The following is a 21,542-nucleotide window of genomic DNA, read 5'->3' as shown; positions in this document are numbered from 1 at the left end:
CACTCACACAAGCACCATCCAGATGCAGACACACCAACATCCACTGCCTCCACTGTGTCCCCCTCCTCGTCCACCTCCCTCCCAGTAGCGTCTCCACTCACACCTGCATGCACTACATCCTCATCCACAACCTCCATCACGCCTATCACTACACGCCCCTCACTAGCAGTCACCACCCCCACATCCATGCACATGTCCCCTTTGTCCTCTCCCACTGTGTCTATGCCCCCTCCTCCCAAAGTACACAAACGCAAGCACTCACGACACCCAACAGCCATCCACCTCACGACAGCATCCAGCCCATGCACCTGCACCCAAACACAGCAGACTGATACCTCCTACCACCACTCCCACTTCCTCCACTCCCGAACCTTCACCCTCTTCCAGCCCCACTGTCCCTAAAAGCTTTTCCTCTCCGTCCTTCACTTCGGGCCAGGGTGGTGAGGACCCTGGCTAGCACCTCAGCCACACAGTCCACGGCCACTGTTGTTTCTGCAGGCACTGCAGTTGTGAGAGGCAACGTGAAGACACCCGTCCACACAGCCAGTGTGCCTGCACCAGCTGTCAAGGGCAAAAAGTGAGCACCAGCTGGAAAATGCAAGTAGGCACCACCAGCTGACAGAAGCAAGGAGGCACTACCAGCTGGCAAACACAAGGAGGCACCACCAGCTGGCAGAAGCAAGGAGGTACCACCAGCTGTCAAAGGCAAGGAGGCACCACCAGCTGGCAGAAGCAAGGAGGCACCACCAGCTGCCAAGGGCAGGAAGGGAACACCAGCTGCCAAGGGCAATGACAAAGGCACAGACGCTGCAGGCAGGATGGATATGGAGCCTGGTGCTGGAGCAGCATCTGTGCAAACAACACCAGCCATGGCACTTCAGCCGTTCGAGGCTGCGGGGAAAGGGCTGGAGACTCCCCCCACCACAGGCAGCACTGCCGCCAGCACTGCCACCTGCACTGCCACCAGCACCACTGCTACCACCACTACCAGCAGCAGCCCCAAAGCTGCGGGGGAAGGGCTGGAGCCTCCTCCCACCACTGGCAACACCGCCCCCAGCCCCGCCACTGCCAACACTGAGCAGCCGTCACCGCCGGCGGGCAGTGTGTAGTTGTGCCTCCATGGGCTGTAAAACTGTGGGTGTGACACCCAGGTGAGAGACTGTGACCTTGCACCCTCCAAGATCTGCATCACAGGGCACACGGCCCCCTCCAAAACCAGTGGAAGAAGGCATCCACTCACCCCCTCCTTGCAGAATGAAGCACACTGGGCACAAGACCCCTTCCACAACCAGTGGAAGAAAGCATCCACTCAACCCCTCCTTGCCAGGTTGAAGCACACTGGGCACAAGGCCCCCTCCATTACCAGTGGAAGAAGGCATCCACTAGAGAGACTGTGGCCTTGCACTCCCCAGGACCAAGAAGTAGGCAAACCACCCACTTGAGAGACTGTGGCCTTGCACTCCCCAGGACCAAGCAGTGGGCAAACCACCAACTTGAGAGACTGTGGCCTTGCACTCCCCAGGACCAAGCGGTATGCAAACCACCCACTTGAGAGACTGTGGCCTTGCACTCCCCAGGACCAATCAGTGGGCAAACCACCCACTTGAGAGACTGTGGTCTTGCTCTCCCCAGGACCAAGCAGTGGGCAAGCCACCCACTTGAGAGATTGTGGCTTTGCACTGCCCAGGACATCGCAGGCCACAGGAACAGTGGCTTTGTACCATCTTCTGGCTGAGGTGCCCCCCTTTTCCTTCCCCCTGAGGTACCTGTGTATTTTCGACCTGATGCCCCAGCAGTGTTCTCTCTGTACTGAGGCAGGAGTCAAGTGGGGCCTTGGCCTATGTGATATGGCCCTGGGTGCATTTGTATATATTGTAGATACTGTTTTGTGCTTTGAGTACGTATTTCTCGAAATGTATATTAGTACACTGACTTTACTCACTTCCTTTTGTCCGTGCGTTATTCCTGACAGGTACGGGGTGGATATGTAATGTTGTTGCATCTGTTTGTGTGTATGGTGTTGGGGGTGGGGGTGTTGCGTGTGTGTGTCACTCTCTTTTTCCTCCCACCCTCCCTTGTGTGCCAGGTGCAGTACTCACCGTGGTCGTCTTTGCCGCCGTTCGTGTTCCTGGTGTAGGAGGAGGTATACCAGCATTGATAACACCTGTAGTTCGGGCTCCACGGCGTCGTGGTTCTTCCTTGAGTGTCCAGAGTTGAGTCATTTCCCTTCTGTGTACTGTTTCCGCCGTGCTTTTGATGGCGTTGGTACCGCCCCGGAAAAGCCGGGGGATTGGCTTGTTGTACTAGGGGGGTGGTACATTGTCTTCCGCCTGGCTATTGGCGGTTACCGCCGCGGTGCTTGTTGCTACAGCTGTGGCGGTCGGTGTGTTAAAGTGGCTGTCTGTGTGGGGCGGTTTCTGCTGTGGTCATAATTCCATTTTTGTTTTACCGCCGCTTTATTACCGACCGCCAGGGTTCTAATGAGGGCCTATGTCACTAAATGGGGCTGTTAGACCTGCCAGCCTTAGAGTGGTCTTACCCCATACTACTTTTTGCCTTCAACTCCTGTTTGGTTGCTGTATCTTTTTGTTGACCGTAGGACTCTGAGCACTTTACCACTGATAATCAGGGCTAAAGTGCACGTGCTTCTCCCCTAAAAACATGGTAACAATTGTGTATCCACAATTGGCATATTTAATTCACCTGTAACTCCATTATAGAGTGGTATATCACATACCCAGGGCCTGTAAATTAAGTGCTACTAGTGGGCCTGCAGCACTGATTTTGCCACCCACTTAAGCAGCCCTGTAAACATGCCTCAGGCCTGCCACTGCATAGCATGCAAGTGCAGTCTCACTGACACCGCAGCTTGGGATCTAAAACCTCTTGCCAAACCCAGGACTCCCTTTTTTCTTACATGTAAGTCACCACTAAGGTAGGCCCTAGGTAGCCCATAGGGCAGGGTGCCTTGTAAGCAAAATGAAGGATAAATATTTTCATTACTGTGAGACCTGCCCTCTCATAGGCCAGCATTGGGAAATCCTTATAAAATCTTTAAGCTGCAATTTCTGATGTTGGAGGAGTAGCTGCATCATGTTTAGTACCATTGGAATGGTAATAATAAGTCCTCTTTACTGGTTACATTGAGTTTATTATTACTATTTTAGAAATGCCACATTTAGAAGGTGGGCATTTCTCAGTACTCTATGCCTTGTGTGCCTTCAGCTTATCTCCAATACACATTTGGGTTGGGCTAGGTGACAGCTACACTTGTGCATTCCCTTCAGACACCCACAACACAGGATACTCAGCCACATCTGCATAATGATGGGTCTTTCTCGGAAGGAGGTTCGGAAGGGCTCACACTTACATCTCAAAGGATAAGGACATAGAGTTCACACAAAGGGGCTGATTGCCTCCCACTGGCTGTCTGGAACTGAGACTGACTTGAAAGGGGACCTGTGCACTTCACAAGAATTTTTTTGTAGCCATTCCCCACATCAAGGCACTGTCTTATATAAGTACTGGGTCTCTTGAACCACTCAGTAGTACACTTCTGGACTTAGATGAAACTCTGCTGGATTAAAGACTGCTGTGCTGGCAGGATCGCCACTCCACCAAGACTGACTGTTCCCAGGAACTGCTGTCTTGCCTGATTGCGCTGCCCAGCTGCCTGATGATCTCTGCCCTGCCAAGAACACCCCAGAGTGACACCAAGGGCTTGCCCCATGTTCTCCTTGAGGTCTCAGAGGCATCAAAGACCTCAATAGCTATTTCTCATCAACCTGCAAGAGATTGCCTTGAAAGGGTCAGCGCTCCTGCACCTCTAGGACCCTGAGCAGTGGAGCGCTTCAATGCTTTCTATTTCGAGTGCTGCCATCCCAGTTTCAGTGTGTGCAGCTCCCTGGGTCTTTGCCGCACCACCTGTGTGAAACCCTGTGTACGTGCAGTCCTTCCTCAGCACTGCTGCCTCGCTGTACCCGCCCCGGACCGGATGCAGTGCTTCCAAGATGTGTGACACCTCACCTCATCTTCCGAGCACGGCTGCGCTTTGCCCTGACTGAGATCGCTGCAAAGCAACGGCAGCCTCATACTGCAGGAGTGGTATTGGCAAGCCCACCCGGGGCCACCTTGCACGCATCTCACGCCAAGGGCTGCTCCGCACAGTGAGGACCCCACGCAGTCCCTTGAGTGTGCCCTGAGTCTTCTCACTCTGGGACACTGAGACTCACCATCTGGTCATAGGACCACAATGAGGCCCACGAGCCCGGGGGCCCAGCCGCATTCATCAGTAAGAACATTACTTTATTTCCCCTAAATGGAAGATGCGCTATTTTCTGAGCACTGTGATTCTTGATGAGATTGACCAAGTAACTTTGCACCCACATATCTCTTAATCCATTGATTGGACTTTATTGTTTGTGTCCTGTTTTAACCAGATAAATATTCTCTATTTCTCTAACCCAGTGTGGAATCCTTTTGTGGTGTCTTCATTGAGTTACTGTACTGTAAGTGTCGCTCAAATACTTTGCACATTGCTTCTTAAGTTAAGCCTGACGGCTCTGCACCAAGCCACCAAAGGTTGAGCACAGGTTCATTTAGAGTGTGTATCTGACTTACCCTGACTAGAATGATGGGATCCGCCTGGCTTAGGTACATACCCTAGCCAACCAGAGTTTTTGCATGACCCCAAGAGGGGGCACACAGAAGGGACTTAGAAATGTGTATAAAAACAAGTATGTATTAATCAAGAGTGATGGGGCCTCTTGGTGTGTCCAAGATTGCGACCAAGTGAGTCACATAGCCAAGAGCTCTGCAGCCCCTAGCCCTGAAAACGGCATCCTGGCAGGGGTAGATAGCTCCTGACTGTTCGGGGGAGAGCCAAACCACCCATATATCAAGTGGCTGCTGGCAGAGGACGGCCCTCACTGCCCAACGGTCAGATCACGGCTTCGCTGGGCCCAATTGGACAGGACGAGCGGGGCCCGGACAGGTGTCAGCTGGGACTGAGCTGCGCCACACTGGGATCAGGCATCGGTCCTGGAGACGAGAAAAAGCACAGTGATCCTGAGGGCCCTTCCCACATGCTGCGGATCAGTGCATGCCAGCACAGCGAGATGTGCAAGCTTACACCCCCTGTTAACTCCTGTTAACAAACATGTGGCATACTCGGGCCTGACATGGGAGGCGAATAGAGGTGGTCCACGCAGGACAGTGAGAGCAGGGTTTTGGCCGCAGTGGCACCGGGCAGTGGAGGAGAGCCTGTCTGGGCCACATGCCATCCGAGCCAGCCCTACCTGCTGCCCACCTACACCACGGGGCAACCAAAGTGATCCAAGCGAGTGGCCTGGTTGAGGCCTCACAGGGAGCAACTGAAGAGGCCCACAAAGGGCAGGGATGCGAGACATCGGACCGGTGTGATGTCACGTATGGGCGATCTCCCAGGGGCAGAGAAATTTGAGGTAGACTACAAATGAGAGACACTTGCAACCCCGCAGCTGCGCCCCATCATTAATAATCCCGCTAGCAGAACAGGACCGCCTGACAAGGAGGGAGGAACGGCAACCACGGGGCCAGCACCAGTGCTCCCCCACATGCAGCCCCCACTTAGGAACCTATGGTGGACACACATTACAGCAGAAAATCATACCTAGCCTTACTTAGGGGACACAGAGGGCCCATTGGACGACCTCCAAGGAGCCAGAACTGCGTCTCTCCAAGGCCCCCCCAAAAATCCCAGAGAATGAAGCAGGTGCCCTCTGACCAGGAGTCGCTCCTCAACAGGTTGCCCCCTGCCGAGCACATCAGTAAGGGTGAAGCCCCTAAAAATCTGCTGACTGCCTCCCACACGAAGCCACGTCTGGCCTTGCAGCGAGACCTGTACACACACCCCCACCAAGAGAACCGAAAGGCGCACCAGAGACGTCAGTACAGAAACTGAAACAGCCCCAAGGGGAGGGGAACCGACAACAAGGCCAACACTCAACACCCCACAGCAGGGACATAGAACCAAACCAGGCACCCAAGGTGACTGACCCTCTGCCACAGAACTGCTGGGGAAGGTGCTTGTGGGTAATGGTGCGCACAAAGCAGGGCCGTGTCATTCCAGTGGTGCACAGGACGCAACCAAATGCACCTGAGACTCAAGACATTGCGGGCCCCCTGGGTGCCACCCTGGCAGCACAGTCCCAAAGGTTCATTGAGATCCTGGCGGCTGTGGTGGATGTTAAGACCACACTGGGACTGAAGATTGATGCGCTGCGAATTGACCTGGGTATACTCCCTGAAGAACACAAGAAACTAAAAGACCGTGTAGTAGACACAGAAACAGCACTGGCAACCGTGAAACTGTCAGTCACGGAAGCCTCTGACTATATTAAGACATTACAAACCGAAGTGAACTACCCCCAACAACGCGTGGATGAGCAGGAAGGTCGGTCTAGGCAAAACAATGTATGGATAGTGGGCCTTCCAGAAAAGGTTGAAGGTCCCAACATGGAGCTATATCTGGAAGACTAGTTCTCCAAAAACCATTCTACAAGGTAAACACTCAACCTTCTTCTCGGTCGAACACGCTCACAGGGTCCAGAAGAGAACTCTCCCACCTGGGGCCCCACCTCAACTGGTGGTTACCAGATTTTTCAACTACAGAGACAGAGAGCACATACTGCCGGTAACGCATGGAGGATGATGAACAATGCACAGGTCAACATCTACCTGGATTACACCATGGAAGTGCAACACAAGCATTCCCAATAAAGAGATGTTTATGCGACTGTGATATAAAGTACGCACTACAGTTCCCAGCCACGTTCACAATCATACAAAAGGATAAATCTGTCTTCTGCACCTTTCCAGAGCATGCATCAGACTGGGTCAAAAGGAATGGAATTGCCACTAAACCAAGTAAACAAAAGGACATCTCAGGTGGATAGACGGAGCAAAAACGCCACAGGCCCCAAATCGCACACACTCAGCTGGGCCTCACTAAAAAGCAGGCAGCAGTGGAAAGGGCACAAGCAGTGGCAGAACTCGAAAGACGTAACTTGACGCAGACAGATCTGAACAAGACCCACCCAAGATCCCCCATGCACTGATCAGGCCACTGCTCTGGAGAGGACCGGAAGTTACCCCCCAAATGGCAGAGCAGATAATGTAACTGCAGGCTCGAGCCCACGTACTTGCTCAGGGCTTAACAGCACTTACTGTGTACATCCCACTCTGCTGGACTACCAGGGATCACCATCCAACGTACTGGGCTGGGGGCTGCCCGGCTTCCGTGAAAAGACAACTGGAAACACCTATTCCACGCCACCCAAGTGCAACTACGGTGTTACCACCAGAGGCAAACTTGATTTCAATTTAGTTTTTCAGTGCTGTTTGTCAGGCGCTCGTTGTCATACTGACTTGGGATGGGGCGTTTACAGTCTGTTACCTATTTACCTTCCCTAGTTGACAAGGATGTATTGATTGTTGTTTACACCATGACGTGTGCAATGCTGCTGGGGTGGAGGATGAGGGGAGGGTAATAGGGTGGGGGAGCCGAACTACGCAGCACCAACATCTGTCTACATACATGGCTCCGCTTGGTACTGGACAAGGGTTGCAATATGTGCTCCTTACATAGAATGTATGAGGAATGGGTAGTTATGTAAAACAGTACAGGGTATACCAATTTCTACGCAGGCAACATATACAAGTGGAACTCCAACAGGAGACACACTTAACCGCAGCGGACATCACTAGCATGTGCAGGAGATGGAGGGGCACACTATTGGGTACAACCTACACTAGATATGTAAGGTGCGCTCTTATACGGATTGCCCCAGGTACCTCAATAACAGTGATACATACCACACTGGACACCAAGGGTAGATATGCAATATTGGAGGGGGCCCTGGACAGACTACCTTTGGCTTTCATAAATGCCCCCAACACCAACCAAGTCCAATTCCTACGCTCTTTAACTCCATCCCTTTTTCACAACACAGGGACCCCTTGCTTTTGGGGCGGGGACTATAATTGTGTGCCCTATTTAGCTATCAACTGGTCCCACCCACTGATGCTGGGGACACAGTCAGGCACCCTTTCCCAACACATAACGCGCTGGGCCACACACAAACATGTCATAGATGCCTGATGAAATCTACACCCCCTCACCAAAGAATATGCATATTACTCGGAGCTGCATAAGTTACACACTAGAATAGACATAGTATACTGTAGCCCGAAGGCAATAACAAAAGCCCAACATGCTGAATACTTAGGCCACACTGCATCTGACCACTGTCCACTGTTACTCCAGATGGCTTGGGGGCATGGACGTACCAACATACCTACTGGTGCCTTTTAACTGAGGCCCTGAATTATGAACCCTTTAGGGACTCCCTATGGGCACACCTCACTGCTTATTTCACCAACAACGAAGGTATGGCATCAAACTCAGGCATAGAATGGGACGCCTTCAAGGCAGTCCTATGGGGGACAAGAGATAAAAACGTTATGCGGCACTAAACTAACTCTGCAACGTGCACATTCGCAATTACGAACAGCAGTTACCAATGGACCGAAAAGTGGCAGCCCCATTGGTGCGCTTACGCCTGGAATACAAAGAGACAACATAAAAACTATGTAAATTAGACTATATGGAATACTTGGCTAAGAAACACTCAGAGGGCCATAAGGCCGGTAAACTTCTGGCTTGGTTGCTTTCTCCTGAGACGCCCAGAATCCCAATAACAGCTGTTAAGGACACCACAAGCCAAGTCTTAAACTCTCAAGCGGCAATCAACGCAGCCTTTTGTGCTGATTATGCTGAACTTTACTCAGCCCCACCCCTGACACAAGAGACAGAAATTGACACATTCCTAGCTAACAACCCCTTCCTCACCTGCAGGAGGTCCAACAAGACGCCCTTGAGGTACCCTGTCCATCACAGAGATTACTGAAGCAACCAAACAGATGCGAGAGGTAAGACCCCAGGAACAGATGGGTGGCTGGTGGAGATTTACGCAGCATTTAGTCCCACACTTGCACCACGCCAACTAAAAATGTTTAACTCAGTGCTCAAAGAGGGTATACTGCCAACCTCACTGCGGGAAGCCATACTGGTCATTCTTTCCAAACCCAACAAGGACCCATTTTTAATGGGATCATGCCAACCCCTTTCATTACTATACACAGATTACAAGATTCTGGGGAAAGTGCTGGCAAACAGACTGATACCTATCACTCAACAGATAGTACACTCAGATCAGAACGGGTTCATACCAGGCAGGAAGACCTTATTGAACCTGCAACTCCTATTCATGTTGATGGATTGGGTGCAACTCATGGGAATTAGCCTGTGGGTTACCTCACTAGACATTGAAAAGGCATTCAATACTGTTGGATGAGCTTACCTAAGGACAGTACTAAAAAAGAAATGTGTGGGTCAAAAGATTCGCAAATGGATAGCCCTCCTTTACAGTTCAAAAACAGCAAGAGTGAAAACAGGTAGAGTAAAAGTTGATCCATTCCATATAGAGCGTGGCACCAGATAGGGCTGCCCACTGTCCTCGATCATCTTTGCACTGGTGATGGAACCACCTGCCAGCGCACTCCGCGAGCGAGCATCGGAATGGGGCTTTTTAGTGGGCAATCGTTGGCACATTGTCTCACCTTATGCCGGCGATGCACTAGTGTATCTAAGGAATGACAACATAGGTATGTTGACAATACATTGGATATAGCATTTTTCCACAGTTATTGCAGATACACATTTTCGAAATGTCCACTTCATGGACCTCCTGCTGCTGTTTGGGAGAGTGTCAGGTCTAAAGGTGAAATGGGAAAAGTCGCAATTGTTCCCCCTGACAGCGCTGCAGGACTTCCAGCGAATAGTACTCCCACACACCTCATTACTGTGGACACACAATAACTTTAAATTCCTCGGTCAGGGGTTACCACACCTCTAAAGACCAATTAGAAGGCAATATAGGCTGAGCCCTTACAAGTGCACACACATCTCTCCCATTTTGGACATCCTTGCCGCTCTCGCCAATGGGTAGGATAGCTATTGCTAAGACGCTTATCCTATCTCCACTGTTGTATTTCTTCTCTGCCCTGCAGATACTACTTCCATCCAAAATTGTCACTGACATGTGCTCACTCCTTACCACACTAATATTAGAGCCCTGACCAAACTGCATGAGCCACTGGAGCGCAGCAGACTGGGTACTCCTAATTGTGAGTACTACTATGGAGCGGCTCAAATCCAATAGCCTATAAATGGCTTGCAGGCCAACATAAGGCAGAGGCGGGAGGTGAATTGGCCGATCTCACGCCCCTATAAGTGCTTCAGTGGCTAATGGACCTGAAAAAAGAATTATCGCCCCAAAGGGGCAACGTGCTACCGAGCGTCGCCAAAACATGCTGGAACACATAGGTGATCAAGGCGTACACAGACGCCTTATATGCACCAGAAATGGCACTGTGGGCAATGCACAGATGCAGTACGCTACAGCTGCGTCCAGACACTCAGGGAAGGATGGATACTGACCTAGTCGTGCGGGGAGACTTGTTTATGGACAATCTACTTTGCACATTCGAAACCCTATTAGCAGACTATGGTATACCACAGGGCACATTCCTGATATACATCCCCCTATCAGTGTACTACATAGGACACTTACCCATAGGTGGTCCAAAGGCACTTACCCACCTATACTTGCCATGTGCTTGGACAAAGAACCTCCCACACTCCAACTCTGGGCCTTCTGGGAAGCTGCTCTTTCAGTGACTCTGGCAGACAAACAATTGATGCAATACTTAGAAGCCCCAAAAATGTCCACTAACGCCAGACTTAAATATGCCCAATTCAATTACCTACATCACAAATACCTCACCCCACACAGGTTAGCACACATGCACCCGGGAACATAAGATACATCTCCCCGCTGCCACATTTTCATGGCTACCTTCATACACATGCTCTGGGAATGCCCAAACCTGATCCCATACTGGGAGGCTGTCACAAAACTTATATCGGACACAACAGGTGTAGCAGTGAGTAGGGACAGCGTTCATTGCTTGTTGGGGGATAACCAATTGCACAAGCGCACAAAAAGCCGTAAACAGATTCACAGACCTTGCATTGGTCTTAGCTAAACGCAGAATCGCCATGAGTTAGAAATCAGCTACCCTCCCCCCAGTCATATAACTGTGGCTATCAGAAGTCCACGCCCACATACTAGCAGAACAGCTATGCCACATCGCAGGTACAGGAAACGCCCAACCGACCTCACTGACAGACTGGCAGATGTACATAGCACAGATCAAAGATAAGTCAGATACTAGACTGCCATAGGCACAAGAACAATACTTTACATCACCCCCAATAAGAGTCACAGAATATAATGCCCGAGCACGACTGGTGACCCATGTCATCAGAGAAACACCCTACCAGCCCCCCACGTTACCGACTTGCCCAACCCGGTACGTTAAAGGAACCAACTTGATTGGCCAAAAGAGGAAGGACAGCTCTGACCCACTCACATACAAAATGATCACACAACTCCTCCCCCACGGGACAGCGATGCTCCTCTTACCCCCTCACACCCACATACCTCTTCATACACACTGGAGAATGCGCAGCAAGCATCACTGTTTTAGTTCTGGGTTTTTTTCTACTCTTCCTTCCTATGTTATGCTAGCTAAGCAGATTGACAGACTTGCGCTAAGCACTCGGATGCCATTGTTCTACAGAGACCCTTATATTTGTACTTGTCTCAGCCAGGTTGCCTCTTATGAGCAATTGTTGTAAGGCATCAAAGAGCAATCGAGTTTGTAACGTAATAGCCTATTCTATTGCATGATGTTGGAAGGACAATGTGCATACCTGTTAAGTTAGAAAACCTAATAAAGAATTATTTAAAAAAAAAAAAAGCAGTGTAAACCCAGGGTCTAATCACAGACAAGTTGCAATGGTTAAAAAATCCTGTTCAAATTAGTTGCACCTTTTGACAAAAGGTGTAGCTAACTCTTTGTACACTATTGTCACTGTTACTATAAAACACGTTTGTTACGCTTTTTATGCAGAAATAGTCAAGATGATTTGCTGATTTTGCATATACAGCTCTCCATACTGCTAAAAAAGAGTGTTGGGGCCTCTTAGCATCTAAAATGTCCAACTTTCAATTTCTACATTATTGCATAAAGGGAAAAGGCAGCGTTTGGCTAGGGCCATTGTTACTTTGGGGAAATGTGCTACAGAAACTGCACCTCTGTTCGTGGAAGTAAATAATTGATGTTGTATTGATGGTGTGTTATATGCTGCATTTTTTAACTAATAAAAACATTCAATCCTAAAACTACTATCGGTTGGGTTTATGCATTTTAGGAAACTTTAAGCCTCTGTTCACGATGATATGAGTAGTTACGACCTATCTTACTTATTATGATAATTTTTATATTCTAAAGTGGATTTTACTTGGTTTTATATGGTGATGATTGTAGACCTCAGATGAGGGTCTAAAACAATTTTTTTTTAAAAAGTGAACTTGAAAAGCCTCTGTTATGTGTGACAACTGTTGACTGGAGCCAAGTTCCATAACAACAAGGACAATAAACAAAGTGAAAATGCATATAGGGCACATAGATTGCAATGAATGTTAAATCACGTTGTGCCCCGATCCTGATTTCATAGATACCTAGAATTTAAAGATGAATTTAGCATGGAAACACACCTGGAAAACATACCACCGCTGCAAAGAAACCCCATTTACATGAATTTTGGGTTAGATATGCTTCCTCTGCATCGTTTTTTAAACATGCTGGGGGACGAACCCAGAAGCACTCGGGACAATGCTTTTTGTCACTGATGTTGTTGAAAAAAAGACCGCACTGTTTATATTTCTCTTATTTTATGGCTAGTGTACAGATTTGGTAATGGGTGCGCTAATGGAATGTCGTGGAAATGTGTCCCTCCAAAGATATTGTGGCCAAAATATAAACTTCCAAAATGTCATGAAGTTAAGTATGCATAGGTAAGTATGATTTCACTATAACAACACATTTAGATCTTCAAGGCTTCAGGGCATGTGGTATTTTGACTGAGAAAGTCAAAGGGCAAACGATGGCATAACATTATGCCATATTACAAGACCTGGTTTAGTACAATTCACTGCATCAGGTTTTATAGGTACAGTTTGAAAATATGAAGGAAGATAAAGTCAACAAACTGACTTAATTTCTTCTACATGAGAGCTAACAAGAACACTCTTCCTTTGTTTTGTATTGAACGGCTAGTTGAAATCCCATTTTGTCGCTTTTAGATAAGGCCTATAAACATTCCTATAAATGAACATTCTGCTGTCTTGAACTGATGATTTAAATAAACAATCTAAATTGTTCTTGACTGCAGGGGCGGCACCTCCGCTACAGTGGAGGAGTGTCGCCCCGCTGCTGAAAGCAGAAAAATAAAGTGATAATACAACTATTTTATTATTACTTTATTAAGTTAGGGTGGGGCAGAGCCAGCATCCTCTGTGTCAGGAGGAGGAGTGGTATGTGCACTTCTAAATGCGCATGTCAGTTTGGCCTGCCGTCTGAGACCGTCCAAACTGACATGCTCACTTAGAACTCTCCACCCGGCTGTGTTGCACTGCTGGGTGGGGACCAAGTGCAGCCTCTCACTCCCTCCCTGAGCCGCATTTCAGCCCGCTCAAGCCAATCCCGGTGCTTCTTTCAAGCTGGGTAACAGCATGAGAGAATCGTCAGGGTTGGGTGGGGAGGGGAGGAAGAAGAGAGGCAGCAGGAGCGGCAGAACACCGAGGTGGCAGGTAACCTTTTTTTAATATTGCCCACCCACACCCCTGCTACGCGTGCTGAACGTAGGCACCCCACCCCCAGCCCCCAAGTCTTCCTGGCAGTAGCCAGCAGTACTGCTTGGCTGTTTCTGAGCATAGCCTACAGTGAGATGAATTTGATTGACTAGCTCTAGGTAAAAGCTGTTGCTCCTTGTCTTAGGCAAGTATTTCTCTCCTCCAACCTCTTTGTCAGCACCAGGATGTCTCCCACATACTCTTCTCTTTGAGCCAGTGCCTCACGTGAGGGAACTAAAGGGACAAGTGATCTATAGGTTCCACAGATAGGCACATGCTATATCTAAAAGTGCACCTGAGGTGCCTTTGACTAGCCTTCTCTGCAAAGAGAGGTACCAAAATGCTTCCTGTTAGAGGGAAGTCACCTACCCTGGACCATGTGCACTGAGCAGCAACTAGTTACAAACTTTTTTGAGAGGCATGGGCATACAAGCTGGCTTTCAGGTGCAGCATACCAAGGAGCGCATACAGGCTGTCCCTATCTACCATAGTTGCATGTGGTGGTGGTTTGAGGATCTGCATCAGGCAGGCATCCAGAATAAAACAGGTTCCTTGTGGTAGGAAAAGCCATGTGTGTTTGGTAGTAAGAGACCAGAGACACACTGTGCAGGTGGAACTTACCTTTATTTCTATATGACCTGATTATCTGCTACGCAATAATACATGGCTTCTCTTGCTAAGTCATGAAAGAAGCTCGGCCATCTTTACCTCCATCCTCATGCACAGTATACTCTTTGAAAAATATCGACGAGCAGCACACTCCGAATGCACCATTGTCTCCATCTTGCAACAGTGACAGTAATAAATGGTCTCAGAGTGAAAATATAATTTCATTGATCCTTCTTCTTCTGCAAGAGACAATTCTAACTGTCTCAAACCAACTGACTGACACAACTGAAAGCAGCAATTATACAGCAATGGTATAACACAAAACATTGGGGGCACCATGTAGAACGCTGTGAAGAGCCCTGAGACTCACAGATATTCATAGTACATAGCTGAATGACGGGTCCCAGTTATGGGGAGGGCTTTGCATCCTAGGGGCTGCAGAGTCCTGCATAACACCGCTGTTATGCAGGTTCAATAGGGTACTTTTCATGGTTGGTATCTGGCAGTGGCAATCTGTGTGTGTGCCAGAAGCTCAAACTACTGTTGCCTGATCTATACCTGTTCTGTTTGAGAGAGGCTTATACTTCTGTTGCCTGTATGTTGTACCTGTTCAATTCCTGGGTTTGTAAGGGAGCTTGCACTGCTGCTGGCCATCCTATATCGGTTCTGTGATTCTAAGGCAGGTAAACAAGTACTGCTGAAAATGTTCTATTTGTGGGGAATCCTGCACTGCTTCTTGTGCAAGTCAAACTATTGGCTTTGTCCATCCTTGTTAGTTTTGGCAATGTAGTATTTTAGCATTGATATTGCAATTGTGAATCCCAGAGCAAGAAGCTACACAGAGATTTACATCTTGTACCTTTTTGCAAAGACTGCCTCTATACCACTGAATCATTACTCTGATCATATTGTATGCAGAATACATGCAGATTCCATAAACTGGAAGCAACATGTATGTACATATGTGTTTTTATTGACAGTTCAGGGGTGAGCGTGCCTCTGAACATCACAAGAGAAAACTTTGTGATACAGACTGAGGATGTAGGATGCCTGAGAAAGTAACAGTGCTTCTCTGGTGATTTACAGCTCATCCTTTATAGATTTGATTGGGAATGGGGAGCAGTGAAGATTTGAGATGGTTTGGTCTGACACATATCTGTCCTTTCCCCATCTCTTCTGGCATCTCAGAGATGTGCCTGACATGTGACTGACTGTTGGGACCAAAAAGTCCCCTTTATGGTGACAGACATGCACTCTTGCTCTTAGTGCCACTGCTGCATGGATATCTGCAGTCCTGGTCTTGATGTTTGGTCATGGGCATACAGAGATCATGCATGTGAGTCATGATATAGGTCTGTCTCGTGGTATTGCAGTTTTGTTAAACTGAGAGGAGCATACTAGGCTCCACCCTCTGAGTGGAAGAGGATTGTTGCCCTTACACAGAGTGAAGTGACAAGCACACAGTGGTGGCAGCATAACCGTTTTGTGCTTAATGGTGATCAATAGTGAAACAGGCTTTTTTACCTGTATCACAGGAGTGGTGCCTACCTGTCCACTCATATAAAGTTTTAATAGCTGTGTACTTAACTCACCCAGGTCTGCATGGATTCCTTGTAGTGCCGGACAGAACGCAATACTTATGTGTCTGCTTGGATGTGTGAGTGTGTGCCTGTGTATGGTACATAACATAGAGGTCTGTGGGCTCCATTTTGGAAACACAGGGCCTGGAAAGCCTGGGAGAGGTGAGGACCGCAAACCTCAATCAGGAGATGTGCATTTCTGTCATTCCCGAGAGCTGGGGTGGAAGCACACACTGAAGGAAGGGGAGCAGAGCATTCTTTGGGCACATCGAAGATCTCTGTAATTACGGACAGTTACTGTCTAGTGTGGTCTGGGATCCTTGTTAGGGAGATGATGTGACTGATAAGGCTGGCACTGTGGACCAGGGAATCTTCATAAAGAGGAAGTCACAGGCACTTAAACCTCTACGGGAAATATCTCAGTGGAAGCTGACAGTCAAGTTTGATCCCCAGTTACTTACTTGGCCTGTGTTGTGGGTCAATCTGAACGGCAGCCACTCCTGCTGTGGCAGACTGTCCTTTTGACAAAGGGCAGTGCGGAGGAGAAGTAATTCAAAGGAGTAGCCACCTATAGACCAATTGTATAGGTATCAGATATTTAATAATATTTCTGTCTGGAGTTGGATTATAAAGATGAGACCCACATGTTGTTCCACAGCACTGTTTAACAACAGAGAAGCTCACAATGACTTCTAGCCGCTGGGGCCAGAACTAGGGACCAAGGTCTGCTAGTCTCCAAAGACCACTAGCCCTGAGCCTGGAGTACTAGCCTTTTGCCTGCCAAGATTAGTGAACCCTATGAGGAGAAGAAGAGTACCTGGAGTGAGCTGGGCAAATTGGAGGTCCTGCACAGTGGGTCCCGGTGAGTATGAGACACATGGTCTGGTTGAGATCACTGCACCGATGAAGTTGGTGACCCTTGTATACCAGGTGGGGGCCACCACGAAGTAAGGACCATCTCCCTTGTGCAGAACCAGTTGGCAATCCCTGTGTGCCTGGTTGGGGCCACCATGAAGTGAGGGCAGTTGCCCTTGTGTAGAGCCAGTTAGCGACCCCTTTATGCCAGGTGGAGGCCACAATGAAGTAAGGGTTGTCACTTTGTGTAGAGCTATTTGGCTACCTTTATGTCATCTGATAAAGACCACAAGAGGACCCAGACCCTCAGCATCTGCAGATCATAGCCCACAGAGATGCATCCCAGATCACCTCCATGACGGAGAGAGAAGCAAAGTGCTGGTTGGCTCTTGGGCAAAGATCTAATTGCCCATGGCCTGGTGCATGGACCAGAGACCTAAATGGCTCGCACAGCATCAGTTGTGTTGACCAGAGCACAGGCTACGCAGCAGTCCCAGAAGGAGACTGGGACCATTCCTATCCCCACTTTGCAGGGACCAGGACAAGGTAGTTTGCAGTGAAGTGCAGACTCTGGAAAAGCCTTGGCCATAGAGGTAATCTTGTCTGTTCCAGAGAGATAGAGGAGGACGAGGCTCCTGAAATAGACCAGATGCTGAAGTCTGGGTCACTTTCAGAGCTGCAGGGTTTGCTAGATTTCGAGGGGCCTACTCGGGATGATTTTCGCAAGGCATAGGAGGAGAGTCCTATGCTTGTGAAACTTCACAAGAAGGCCCACCAACAGGTCAGCAGAGGAGTGGATATGAAACACTATATTGGCTGGGTATGGCTTACTTTATAGTAAGCCAGTAAATCCTGAGACAACTACTAACATGACTCTAGTCATTCCATTGGTGCACAGGAACTTCCTGTTGACACTGGCCCAAAACAAGCCCTTCGCAAGACAATCACAGGAAAGGTTACAACCTCTGTCCTGCTTGCTAGGAATATGCCGAAACTCAGAGAGGTTCCACAGAGCCTTTCTCACTTACCAGGGGAGTGGTAAGTCAGGAGAAAGGTTAAAGGCATTGTTAATTCCCCTACCAGTTGTGGGTGTTCCATTTGAGTATGTGGGAATACACATTCGGATGATCCATCTAACTTACCCCTCAGAGTCAGGTAACAAGTATTTCTTGGTTGTGGTGAGTCATGCCACCAGGTATCCATAGGTGGTACTTCTGAGGAGCATGACTGCAAAGGTGGTAGTGAGAGCTCTTCTTGTCATATTTTCTGGGGTTGGATTTCCCAGAACAATAACCTTGGACCGGAAAACCAACTTTATCTCCTGATACTTGAAAGAAATGTGAGACTAACAATGGCATATCCCTAGCCCCCCTGGTCTTTCAGAGGTGTGTCTGACCTTTGCCAAACCCTGACTTTGTTCCAGAAGTGAGCCTGACATGTGGCTAAACTATTGTAAGTCCAAGTGGTCTTAGGTGGCAATCACGGTGTGCCAGGTGGGGCCACTGTGCAGTAAGGACCCTAACCCTTGTACACAACCAGTCAGTGACCCCAGTATGCAAGGTGAGGGCCACTATGAAGTAAGAGCTGTAGTATGTGTACAGAGCCAGTCAGCAACCCCAGTGTGCCAAGTGGTAGTCACCGTGAAGCAAGGGTCATCATTGTTATGCAGTGCCAGTTTATGACCAATATATATGTCAGGATGAGGCTTCCTTGAAGTAAGGGCTGTTGCCCCTGAACAGAGTAAATCGGTGGCCTCAGTGTGCCAGGAGGGGTACTCCTTAGTGGAAGGGCTTTCATCTTCGATCGTTGTGCCCAGGCTGTTGTTAGGAACACTTGCTGATTGCAAGGAGCTGCGGAGGAGGATGTCTGACACAGACACATGCCACCTGCAGGCTGAAAGGACTCAAAGAGGTCTCAAACTCTCAGCATCAGGAGACCAGAGCTCGCAGAGAGGTTCACCGGTCCTCCTTCACTTACCGGCTGCTGTTCGGTCAGGTAAGACTGTTCAAGACCAACAGGCCTGTTTGGGGCTTGCATGTAGCGCTGTTGAATCAAAAGCTAAACCTAGACTTTCTCATGTTTGGACTAACATATGCTGCATATGGGAGTCACTTCCAGCACTGGTTCCAGCACTTCCAGCACTGAAACCAGCTACACTAAAAAGAGATGAAGGGGCTCAGAGATACTGCCCAGAGTGTGTCAACCTTAAGAGACTGTGGTTATTATTTAGTGTGTTGCCTCTATGTTTGTGTGTTTATATTAAATAACTACTTTTTTCAAAGAAGCAAGGCAGCAGACCTGATAACCCAATAGCTTGTACACAGCACCTTTAGATTTTCACTACCAAGACAAAAGTGATTGTGGATACTATTCAGCAGCCCAGAGTAACCTGCCACGTCCCCTTTCTGCATTACTCACTGTTCTGGTCCTCTGTCAGCCCTTCTTTGGTCTCGAAATCCAGTTCCTCTGGAGACGTACGACAACGATATCCCTTCTTTTTCAGAACATGACAGATCAAGAACCCAAAGAGTCCCATGAAAAAGAAGACCAGCACAATCAGGAAGAGCATATAAGGGTTCTGCTGGTGCTCTGCTTTCCCAGCCTCCATATTGTCGTTCTCTGCCATGTGTACCTGGAATACAAATAGGAATAGTATCATATGGTGAGCAGGATGCAGGCCCTTGTCCCACTGCTCTGCTGACCTCTGCTTTCTGATTTATTATTTGCTTCCACTCGGAGGAATGCTGGCCTATGGAGAAATCAATAGATTTCTGATTTGCCAGCACCATAAATAACAGTAAAAACTTTGCAAAATCACACTTTGTTCCAGTATATTTCTGATTTTCCCAGTCCTACTCTTGCCTGTTGCTATCTACAGTCTGATGTCTCATTTCCCACTGATGTCCATTTATGAATCTCAACACTGTGGCAATTTCTGCCTTTTACAAACAACTGTTGCAACATTTTTTACAAGAACACTTTAAAAGCACAGACCATTATGACAGGTTCATACATATCAACATTAGCTTGTGACTCAAATCACTCAGATGTGGCACTACCATCCCACCCATCTTCAACCCAGCCTCCATCATCAATGTATGAAGTATTAAGGACCAAGTTTCCAAGTCATCAGATGATTTATCATCTGTACTGGTCAATGTTCATCATGAGTTCTTCTGCAATCACCCACTCCAGTAGGTCTTTCTCCCATGATGGTATTTGGGCTGTGTGATTTGAGCCAGTGCTACAATACCAAGTTCAGCCAATACCGTTTCCTGCAGTGTAAATTTGTATTTGATTTGCGTCTTTTTAGTATTAGGGATAAGATTAAGTAATCAGTGCTTAAAAGACAGTTCTATAGACAACCCCACAATATTACATAACTTATTATTTACAGTTTTCTAGTACATTTGCAATTGGTCTTTCTGCTCTATACCTGGTCCATAGAGATGACCTATCCATACATGTTCTAATCTAGAGAGTTTGAAAGGTGTCAAATAAATGTGGTGAAGAAAATTAAAATGTGTCAACTTTAACCTGGTATTTCTAGAGATCTGTTGAACATGTACCCATGTCTGATTGCAGTCCATGATTTGTTAACTGTGATTCTAGTTCCCACTCCCATATCTGTTGAACTGCCAGTACTTCCTTGTGTTTTCAATGCTTTGTAAGGTCAGGATACTGCGTGAGCAGAAGGGTCTATCTCTAACAGCACAATCAGAACAACAGAGGTAGGGGAATCACACTGAAACTCGTCCATACTTCACTGGTTGTCCTGGATAGACAACTCTACTGTAGATGTTGTTTTGGCCCCACTCCAAACTGAAGTTGTGCATCCTTGAAGGTCAAAATATTGTCCCCAAGATAGAGGTCACCAAGTGTGGTGCATCCACCCTCCTTCCACCAGAACATAGACATTTTGTGGGTCATCTTTCTGAACGAACAGAACCACCTGATTTCCAGGGGCCTAGAAAACAGAGACTGTGTAATCACTCTATTCACCACAGCATCCCACTCTGTGGCAGTGTGACAAGCCACATGAGGGTAGCCACGGGGCACCACCTTGCATCAATAATACAGGGAGCAGTTCTCTCTCACAGCATCCATTCAATAGGCCCTTATGCTAATTATCTATCTTCCATGTTGCGCCACTGTGCTGCATGCTGAAATTGTACTGCAATATAATATAACTCCAGATCATAATATCCCAGGCTGCCCTCGATTCTGTCCAGCTTGAGTGTGGATAGCCTCACCCTACTCCTTTTGCCAGTCCGAACCAAAGAATTTATAAGGGAATCTAATTCTTTAAAAGGAGCGTGTGGAATCTCACATAATGTGTTTTAAGTGGCATAGACTGTGGGGTAAGAACACCATCTTCGCAAGTGCAAAACAGCCAATAATAGTTAGTAGAAGAGTGTTCCAGAAAGTAATTAACTTCCACAATTACTGAAGAATATTGCCATTTTACTCTTGTACTGTAGTGTCCGTGTGACTGCTACCTGTACATCCACAAATCTAAACTGCTCCAATTCCCATCTTAGAGTAATATTCAGGTGTTTGTCCAGTGTCATCCCAGTCAGCCTTTCCAGCAGAAAGACCACTGATTTTGCCCAGTTGATATGCAGACCAGTAGCAT

At 48.0% G+C, this 21,542-nt stretch overlaps 1 protein-coding gene across 1 annotated transcript in view; it reads right to left on the bottom strand.

Annotated features, from left to right (window-relative positions):
- The window catches only part of RELL2 (RELT like 2), a 217,167-nt gene that overhangs the window by 174,095 nt on the left and 21,530 nt on the right, over positions 1-21,542 (bottom strand). The window contains exon 2 of the mRNA XM_069199480.1: positions 19,325-19,538. Within this exon, the coding sequence (XP_069055581.1) occupies positions 19,325-19,532 (208 nt within the window). The 5' untranslated portion in view covers positions 19,533-19,538. The remainder of the gene's footprint in view (positions 1-19,324; positions 19,539-21,542) is intronic.

This window comes from Pleurodeles waltl, chromosome 7 (assembly GCF_031143425.1).
Source record: "Pleurodeles waltl isolate 20211129_DDA chromosome 7, aPleWal1.hap1.20221129, whole genome shotgun sequence".
Taxonomy (NCBI): Eukaryota; Metazoa; Chordata; class Amphibia; order Caudata; family Salamandridae; genus Pleurodeles; species Pleurodeles waltl.
The sequence above is the reverse complement of the archived record's forward strand: the minus strand, read 5'-3'. Positions and strand labels throughout refer to the sequence as shown.